Source organism: Thunnus thynnus, chromosome 3 (assembly GCF_963924715.1).
Source record: "Thunnus thynnus chromosome 3, fThuThy2.1, whole genome shotgun sequence".
Taxonomy (NCBI): Eukaryota; Metazoa; Chordata; class Actinopteri; order Scombriformes; family Scombridae; genus Thunnus; species Thunnus thynnus.
In genome coordinates, this window is record NC_089519.1 from 300,325 (window position 1) to 310,324 (window position 10,000).

At 41.3% G+C, this 10,000-nt stretch overlaps 1 protein-coding gene across 3 annotated transcripts in view; it reads left to right on the forward strand.

Annotated features, from left to right (window-relative positions):
* Nucleotides 1-10,000, forward strand: part of si:dkey-92j12.5 (multiple PDZ domain protein) — a 40,712-nt gene that overhangs the window by 21,926 nt on the left and 8,786 nt on the right. For all 3 annotated transcript variants that reach the window (XM_067578487.1, XM_067578495.1, XM_067578503.1), the window contains 14 exons: nucleotides 121-300; nucleotides 794-971; nucleotides 1,832-1,942; nucleotides 2,333-2,398; nucleotides 2,882-2,953; nucleotides 3,456-3,555; nucleotides 4,645-4,853; nucleotides 5,273-5,364; nucleotides 5,469-5,598; nucleotides 5,755-5,847; nucleotides 6,980-7,054; nucleotides 7,151-7,504; nucleotides 7,797-7,880; nucleotides 8,369-8,562. In XM_067578487.1, the coding sequence (XP_067434588.1) occupies nucleotides 121-300; nucleotides 794-971; nucleotides 1,832-1,942; nucleotides 2,333-2,398; nucleotides 2,882-2,953; nucleotides 3,456-3,555; nucleotides 4,645-4,853; nucleotides 5,273-5,364; nucleotides 5,469-5,598; nucleotides 5,755-5,847; nucleotides 6,980-7,054; nucleotides 7,151-7,504; nucleotides 7,797-7,880; nucleotides 8,369-8,562 (1,938 nt within the window). The remainder of the gene's footprint in view (nucleotides 1-120; nucleotides 301-793; nucleotides 972-1,831; nucleotides 1,943-2,332; nucleotides 2,399-2,881; nucleotides 2,954-3,455; nucleotides 3,556-4,644; nucleotides 4,854-5,272; nucleotides 5,365-5,468; nucleotides 5,599-5,754; nucleotides 5,848-6,979; nucleotides 7,055-7,150; nucleotides 7,505-7,796; nucleotides 7,881-8,368; nucleotides 8,563-10,000) is intronic.

Here is a 10,000-nt window from a genome sequence, read left to right on the forward strand (position 1 = left end):
TGCATGTTTTTCCCTTTATGTTGGGAAAGTTCACATCAGATTTAGAGCGTAGTGATTTATACAGAATCATCATGTTTCAGGTTTCATTTGATTTATTCTATTTAATATTTTCACCATCAGTTGGCAGATTCCAAAATCTCACAAGAAGAAAGAAGAAGGAAGAGAAGAAGGTGAGATTGTGCAGCAGAAAAAGAGCAAAGTACCAAAGAAGCTGGAGGTGGAGATAAAGGTGGACGGTAAAGAAGAGACAGATGATGAGTTTTATCCTCACACCCCCGTGTCGTGGGATCAACCTAGAAGGTCAGTAAAACTGTGATGTCAGTAATCATCTCTTTTCATTAGTATTTATTCACATTTTCTCTGCCCGTGATTCTTTCTATCCTCTTTGCACCAGAGAAGGCTTAACACAATCCAAGTGTGTACAGGTTATGTTCACAGCAGGGTGCAGCAGCACGGTGCTCATATGTCTTAGATTCAGAGAAGGCGACTACTTTCCCAACCTGTATTTATCGCATTTATGACTGCATCCCGCTCGGATAAATCACATAAGCTGCACTGCATGCAAAGACCAGCTTTTGTGTGTCTTTCCCTGGCAGGTATAATATTCTATTGTTTTGACTTAATCTGTGAAACTCTATGCAGCGAGCAGAGAGAGGCTGAAAGAGAAAGAATTCATACCTGATGGATTAATGCTGCAGTAATGTTTCAAACCAAGTAGGTTCTTACCGTACTGTAAGTAGGATCAATTCTATAATATGTGTGGATGTTCCCGCTATCCTGCTTTGTGTTTTAGTGTGCGGCTGACTCGAGCACCAGGCCAGTCCCTGGGTATCAGCATCATGGGAGGCAGAGGCATGGGCCGAAGAGTGAGCAGCGGACAGATGATGAGGGGAGTCTTCATCAAGCACATCAGCCCCGACAGCCCAGCAGCACATAATGGCACCCTTCGGACTGGAGACAGGATACTGGAGGTATTTGTGTGTGAGTGTTGTGCCTGATTGTGTCTGTGTTGCAGAGACAGGAAGGGAGACACTTATTAGAAAGAGCTGGAAATGAGAGTGTGTTTGCATGTTTATGTGACTGGCAGAGAAAGAAGAAGTGGTGTGTTTGCTGCAGGCGCAGGTGTACATACACTGTGTGTACACACACATGTTGTATTGTGACATGATGATGTGTTAGCATCACGTGTTGATGAACAAGATAACTGGAAGATGTTATTTATTCAGACCTATTGTCTTGGTTCAAGGTTCAACTTAAACTTTGAAAATAGAACAAGGTAGAAAAAACACCTCAGTAATAATAAAACATACTAGCTAATCCATATATACGAAGAAAAATAACCACTTATTCAAATATGTTGTTGTTGCCTCTCGACGAGCTACTAACAGAGAATCACATGATGATGTTCAGCCCTCCTCCCAGTGATGCGTCTCTGTTGCCGAGGAAACAGGGTTTTAAATGCTGACACTGTATTTGTCTACGTACCAGCGAAGAAGAATAAGAAGCAGCCCACCCTCATGTGAAAATGAAATATTCAACTTTATATTTTGGTTTCCTGATTTTAAATCATGTTATATTATTTATATTATTTTTTCTGTGTCTTCTTAAGAAAAATATTCTAAAACAGCATTTCACCCCAGCTACACATGAAAATCTAATAATCCAGTTATATTATGAGATGTTTTCTTGTTTCTGTGTTCTGTTGGTGACAATAAGAATATTTAAAATATTATAATATTTTATATTTTTTTCTCAACTGAGTTTCCAGAAAACACTGCAGAGCTGTAATAGTGTCTAATAGTGTTTCTGTCCGTTCTCTGTCTCGGTCAAGGTGTGCAGTGTGGATCTAAGAGATGCCAGCCATGAGCAGGCGGTGGAGGCCATCCGCACAGCTGGAGACTCTGTCGTCTTCCTGGTTCAGTCCGGAAAACACAGATCTCAGGTAGAAACATGTTAGAAAACAGCCACAAGAAAACTTCAGTTAGCTTAGAATACAGTGTTCAGTGTATATTCAGGTACAGCATGCATACATTATATTGTGTAGCGTTTGAGTCCCTTGACGCTGCAGGCGGAATCTCAATACTCAGCGCATGCAAAGAGAAGTTGCAGTTTATAGTCTGCTGGACAACTTCATCAGAACTTTCATCAGTTCAGTTTGTGTGTGGGAGATGTCCTCTGGATACAAAGCTTATTGAACAAAAGTATCTCGGACTGAAAACCTATTTAATGTCATATACTGTGACATTTCAGAGGCTCTATTTGAAGCATCTACGTTTTACAGTCATATACATTCATCTGCCTACTGCCTCTGTTTCTTGTGTTTCGCCCACAGTCTCCTATGCTCAGCAACCATGAGAGGCTAACTGCAACCCCACAGTCCAACTCACACAGCAGCAAGGTAACACTGCTCTACAACATACTCAGTGCTACTGCTTTCTGTTCAGAGACGTACATGTGATGGAAAATGTTCTCCTGTCTTGAGATAGATAGAAACTTTTTCATTGCTTTTCTAGTATGGGAAATAATATGCACTGAAATATTAATAATAAGAAGCAAACTGTACTCCCCTCTGGAGTCAAAGAGCTGTAGTTACTTTTTTGTGTTTTAAAGGTTGTGATCACCACTTTATATTTCATTAGACAAGCTGTGAAGTCATTTTCCCATGCAGCTCCTGATGTTTGGCTGCGTATGGCTGTAGTGTATAAGGAATGTTATGTATATACTATATGATATACTGTATAGAGTGATGAGTCGTTAACACCTACACATCACTCCTAAAAGAATAAAGAAGCTTTACAGGGTTTTTTGAGAGGTAGCTTGTTGTTTTGGTGGTGATGTGTGTAGAACTGCACTATATTTGTGTTTCCCCTCATGATCACAGGAAGCAGAAACTCTCAGTGGTCTGTTCCTTAGTCTCTCCCCTACAAACCCCTTCACTCCCACCCCCTTTAAGGTTGGTACATTTGTGCGTATGTGTGTGTGTGTGTGTGTGTGTGTGTGTGTGTGCATGTGTGTTATCATGGGTATGCAGGATCCTAAAAGCAGCCTTGCATTAGCATTTGCACTAAGCCAACTTCCAAAAAATTAATTAACGTGCATATTTGTAGATAGAACCCTTGTAGTTCAAAGTCCCTTGCAGCTACCTTGTTTGTTTAAACCCTTTGTTTTTCTCTTTGATGGAGATGCATAACTCTCTAAATATACAGTGCATTCTTTTGAAGTTATTTCCCATGCACTTGTAAGTTGGTTACAAAATAATGCATGATTCTGGTCATCTTTCATGTTATTTTTAGCTGACATTAAAATTGTGTTCATTAATTCATCCTGGTTGTCAGTTTTTCCCACTGCTACATCAAGCACACTGAGCAAGCCTCAGGGGTAGTCCAACTCATGCCTGAAGGACCCCTGAGGCATCTCCAACTCAGCCTGTTCAATAATGCAAAACTTCTCCCAAGGCACCTTCGCCGACATTTGATAGAACGGATCGGAGAAGTCCCATAACTGTCACGACACCGATCACGGCGGCAGCTGAAGACGAGGAAGACACTGGCAGAAGTAAGTCCACATCATAAAGACGTCTCACACACACACACACACACACACACACACACACACACACACACACACAGGAGCTGTGTGGTCACAGTCGCACAGTACAAGTCACATGATGCCAAGAAAAAACTGTAAAACTGTCACACACATTCAGAAATGACTCTTAGAATGATCACACTTGGAAAAGGTCCATTAATTGAAAACCAAGAACCATATGAGCAGATTTCTTTTGGTGCCGTGTACATGTGAAGCCGGTCAGCCAGGCTGACTTTAATGTGAATGCGTTATGGGCCAAGAATGTGAAAGCCTGTAAAACTTTTCCCTGTACAGTTTGTTCCAGGTGAGTAACTTTCATTTGTATGAATGTTGTTTTCATTCCCAGATGAGCATCAGTCTGTCGCAACTGGCACAAAAAAACTGCTTTTTCCAAAAAAAAAGATTTAGGGAGTCAATGAGACAAAAAAATGTACATGTGAATTTAATGTGATGATCATGCAAATATCTGTATCGATGTACATAAATATAGATGTGCACATATGCACACACAGATAAATCACCCTACACTCACACATATGTGACACTGATTACAATCATACAGCACAAACACACATAGAGACACACACACAGTATGTCAGACATCACACACACACACACACACACACACACACACACACAAACACACACACACACACACACAAACACACACACACTACACACACACACACACACACACACACACACACAAACACACACACAAACACACACACAGTATGTCAGACATCATTCCTTCCACACTAATAGCAGCAGCACACACACACACACACACACACACACACACACACACACACACACACACACACACACACACACACACACACTACACACACACACACACACACACACACACACACACACACACACACACACAAACACACACACACAAACACACACAAGCACCTCTGGAATGAAATGCTTCCTCTCCACATGAAGTGTCAGTCATTACATATAGCATGCCACAGTTTGGTTTTTTTTGTCGTAGCCATCATATCCTTCCTCTAACAACCTCTTGTTTGTTAACTCTGTCTCTCCCAGAAAAGATGTTCCAGCGTTATGGCAGCCTGTCTGGGAAGCTCCAAATGATTGAGCTAGAGAAGGACCCCGCGGCTCACGGCTTGGGAATCAGCCTAACAGGCAACAAGGACGGCACCAGGGCCCGCATGAGTGTCCACGTGGCGGATATAGACCCTCAAGGACCTGCTGGTTTAGATGGGAGGATACGGGTGGGGGATGAGCTGCTCGAGGTGAGGAGGCGAGTGGATGTGAATGATAGAAGACAATCAGTTAGGTTCAGCTCAACATATGGGAGGAATGTTTAGGGGCCAAGGAGGGTCGGAGTCCTAGAGAGAGACAAAATACCAGATTCAAAAATGAGAGCAGCAAAGGAGGAGCAGTTTTTTGTGGGTAGGAGGTATGTATGAAAAAGCAACGCTGAGTACCGGCACAGTAGATTTTTCAGGCAAATTAGCATTTGAAGGATGGCTGGTGCTGGGCTGGAGTCTTGCAATGAGCAATAGAGATGAGGAGGAAAACTGAGGGAGAGGAGCGGCTGACGGAGGGAAAAGGGGAGGGGAGAGAGAGGAAGATGGCAGAATAATGTGGAAATAGATGGGATAAAGGAAAAGATGGGTGAGGAGAGTATATGATGTTTTTAATCTTACAGATCAACGGTCAGATCTTGTACGGCCGGAGTCACCAGAACGCCTCCACCATCATTAATAACGCTCCCTGTAAAGTCAAGATCATTCTCATCAGGTAACATGCAGAGTCATTTTCTTGTGGCATTTACATTTCTCCCCAGATAAAGGTGTTGGTAAGCCAGCTCAGGTATAATAGAGGATTTGGTATTGTTTTCCTAGGAATAAAGCAGCTCTGGGTCAAGTGGCTCCAGGATCCAGAGCAGAGAGCGAGGACACAGTCGACAACCGGAGAGACTCGGCAGAGCGTGGAGGATTATCCCGAGACACCCATCACATCATCCTACCTCAGGTACAACTCCTTCAGTAAATCTTTGCATTTTCCAGTGTCAGACCTCCAGCTCCACATTTCACTTTAACAACTCGAGCAGACACAATAAACAGTATGCCAGATTCTGCTTCACTGCTTCTCGGTTATTGTTCAAACATTTGTTGTTTGTCCGTTCAGGATCATGGAGATCTTGGCCTCTGTCTGGCGGAAGAGGAGACCAAGGAGGGAGTGGTGGTCAGGTCCCTGATCCAGCATGGCACTGCTAGTAAGGTGTGACATAATCACAATCTTCAACATAAATATGTGTTTTTTATTTCTATTCTTTAATCTACTCGATGCACTTTAAGTTCTGCAATGTGCATAAATCATTGTTTCTTGTGCAGCTCCATTAATTATGAATATATATTTATAATTTTATTGTCGTAGTAGTAAAAAGTATCAAAGTACTCAAAAGGCCCGACAGAGTGTTCGATTACTGGATGATTATTACTGATGTATTAAAGGTGAAAGCAGCATTTTACTGTTTCAGCTAATTTAAACTGTTTTATCTACTGTTGGGTAACTTGATCTATAACAATCAACATATTTATAAACTGTTTTGTTTTTTTGTATGTAAAACCTTTAAAGTAACTATATAATGTACTGCATGTCAAATAAATGCAGTGGAGTAAAAATATAATATTTGCCACTGAAATGTAGAAGTTTAAAACCTTTTTATTCAGGAAGACTTTTTCATTTTAATTCTTGTTATTTATGTGAAACGTTGTGAACGCTGCAGCACCTTTGAGATTCACTGTGATTGAAAAGTGCAATACAGATTAAATGCGTTATTATTATTAAATGTATATTCCATCTCTGCATTTTATCCCAACCTCAGTTGTAACTAAGAAACAGAAATATAAATAACCAAAATAACCTGCCTTTTTAACTTGTTTTAATGTTTTTATCCTTTTATCATCTCAATTATTTTAGTTTTAGTCCTCGGCGGAATTATTACTTTGCAATTATTTCAGCAGGTTGCACAAAATTTCATCAGATTTCTGCGTCTATCAAGCCTCAGCGATCTGACTGTAACCTTTACAATCAATAATCACGATGAAGAGGCTCAAATGAGCATCACATTACTATACGATGTAAAATACGTGATGGGTCTACTCTCTTGGTACGTCTGGTAATATTTCCACCAGATTAACCTCGATGATGACGGTTGCCATGCTCTAAAGCGATGCCATCATGTACAAATAAGCTTTCATGTAGGGCCCCAGGCAACAGTTATTCAGATATTTGTCCAGAGGGTGTGTTTGATTTTTAATTTCACTTCCTCTCTATCCTTCTGTTTCACATATTCTCATACATTTTTCTTTGCTCTTGTGCGATGTTTTATTCATGCGTCTGTGTGCAGGACGGCAGGATAAAGGTTGGAGACAGAATCGTAGCGGTGGGTGATGAACCTGTGGCTGGACTGTCAGTGGACAAGGTACAAACACTTACACGCATACAAACACACACAATATGCCCTTCAAGGTCATGCTGATTTAATGATTCATGACTTACCTGTCTTCTCTGTATTCAGGTGTCCAGTTTGATTCTCAAACACCAGGTCACTGTCAAACTGTCCATCAGCCGCTCTAAGAGTCTCTCTTCCTCCTCGTCTTTACCTCTCCCTACCACCGCCTCCTATCCCCCCCGCGCTCCCTCTCCTGCTTCCTCCCCAACCCTTCCTGTCTCCTCCTCCTCATCCTCCTCTCCATCCCTCAACACCATGCTGACGTCTCCCACGGGCCGGTCTGATTGGCCAGCATCCACTTCAGCATCTTCTGACCTCTTGAGCTGTCCGGTTGTGGCAGGCAGGGAAACCACCATAGAGATTTGTAAAGGAAGTTTAGGACTGGGCCTCAGCATTGTAGGAGGATGTGACACTCTGCTGGTGAGAACCATCAGCTGACATTTGTCTTTGTCATATAATTTAAAACAACAAAGTAAAGGGACATGTGTTATCTTTATTTAGGAAATGTTTCACCAAACCTGCCTGGCAACAAGGCAAAATACATATTTACAGTAGAATACACCAGCATAGATGCTATCAGTGAACATGATGATGCTGTATTGTGTTAATATCTTTAAACATTTAGAGTTTTAATTGCACGGCATTGGCTGAAATGCCAAGTAATACAAGTACTCTCTCTATAATAACGAGTGTTTTCTAATTTCTCCACCAGGGGGCAGTAATAATCCACGAAGTGAATGATGGAGGAGCAGCACAGAGAGATGGTAGACTGCAGGCTGGAGACCAGATATTAGAGGTATAATAGATACACACACTAACATACTGTGTTATGTTCATTTTATTCAGTCAGTCAACATATTTCAGTAGTGAACCTGTATTCCATTATAGTTCCACTATACAAAAATTGTAATGGAATATTATTAATGTGTCTTGTTTTCATTGATATCATTTGTTTTATAATAGAGATCTTTTTGTGGGCACATAAGGCAAATTTAAATGTTTGTTCGTTGATGTAGGTTATCAAATTGCCTGAGCTTGTATCTTCATTTATCACTGTCAAGTGAAAGCTATGTTTCTCCAAGTATTGATACTATTATAAAAATACTGTAAATGATGTATCAAAGCAATGCTTGCAGGTTGAGTCCAGGGCAGCCCCTGCTGCAGCCAGATAAAACACTCCCTGTCATTTTTTATTGTGCAATCCATTTTCTTTGTTCCCATCTCTTCTAACCTCCTTCACACCTCCACGCACTGCCTCCCTCTCTCTCTCTCACCACCTCCCAGGTAAACGGTATCGACCTGCGGCAGGCCACTCACGATGAGGCCATCGGCGTGCTGCGGCTCACCACCCAGCGTGTTTGCCTGTGTGTCTTCAGGCACCAGGAGGCTTACAGAGAGGAGGACCTGTGGGATGTCTTCAGCCTGGAGCTGAGGCCTCATCCTGGAGAGGAGTTGGGGTTCACCACTGTGGGGAAGAGGTATATGCACTATGCAGTTGTGTCTGACCAAATGTAACTCTAGGGTAGATGATGTAGGGCGTTAGTTCAAATCTTAGATGTAATACAGCCAAATTACAATTCTGCACATTTGTGAATGAATAAATAAGTAGAAGGAATATCAGATTCAGGGCCCTGAGTCAAACTAAAGCCAGTCTAAATCTTGCACAGTCAGATCTGCTATGAGATATTAATTTGGAAAACATTCATTGAGACTTATCCCAGCAACTGGAAGCCAGATCAATGGAAATGATGTAGAAGATGACATCAACAAGCAACATTGTATTTTGACTTTGACACAAGTGTGATCGCACCACCTGTCAACTCTTACACCTTGTGAAGACGAGAAATAGGTGAGAAATAAAGCAGACCGCACATCTGCTGAATCGTGTCACTATATATAATGAAGTAACTGATTCAGCAGATGTATGGCCTATTTCCTTTTCACATAGATTCTTATTTTTTTATTGATGAGATTAGTTGAAATGAGCTTTTTTCCAGAATACTAACATTGTCTAAACTTGTTTTTCTAGTTTTAAAACTAGCCTGCGAGTGTATTGATCCACGCAGGTGTAGGAAGGGTTTATGTTGATGTTTCAGTGAAAAAGATCACTTGTCAACCTGCTGTCAGTTGCTGGCTTAGTCACATGTACTGATGATGCCTCTGACCCAAGAATTGGGTATTATCACTATTGGTATTATTTACTTTTATAAATGTTACATATGTGACCTGTAGAATTAGACGCCACACAGAATGTGTGACCTACTGAGTCCTTTTAGAGAGCAGCTCTAGAAAAGAGAAATAATTAAAACAAAATATGGCCGTGGGCTATGACTATCAACAGAAAACATAAAATAAAACCAGATAAATACATATTTAACAACCATAAAACCACAAAAATAACCTGGGATGGTTTCGATGCCAAAATCACTTTGCAATTGAGAACACAGTGGTCGACAGCTGGTGCCAAAATTCCAGGACGTGTATTCCAGTAGTGTCTAAATCGAACCACCTGTTAAAATATTGACAGATAACATCCTTTAAGTATTTGTACAGGAATATTTAATAAGATATGTGTACACTTACCTACTACTTTACACAACAGGGTCACAACACCGTCCACTCTGCAAATCTCCAGGTTGTTCACACGTAAACAGGAAGACAGACCAAGATGTACTTGGCGGAGTAACAGTAATATTACTCAATGCTGGCGCCTTGTGACCAAAACCAGACAGACAAACCAGACAAAAGCCAAGCGAATATTGCGAGAGGAAACAAATGTACACAAGAGATGGTGAAGGACTGACAAGGTGCCCAAGAGAGGTTGAAGGACTGTTTGTGGAACAGCTGAACCTCGGCCATGAAGTGTGTCTGTTAACTCATTCTAACTATTTCACATGATACAATGCAATGATTTGA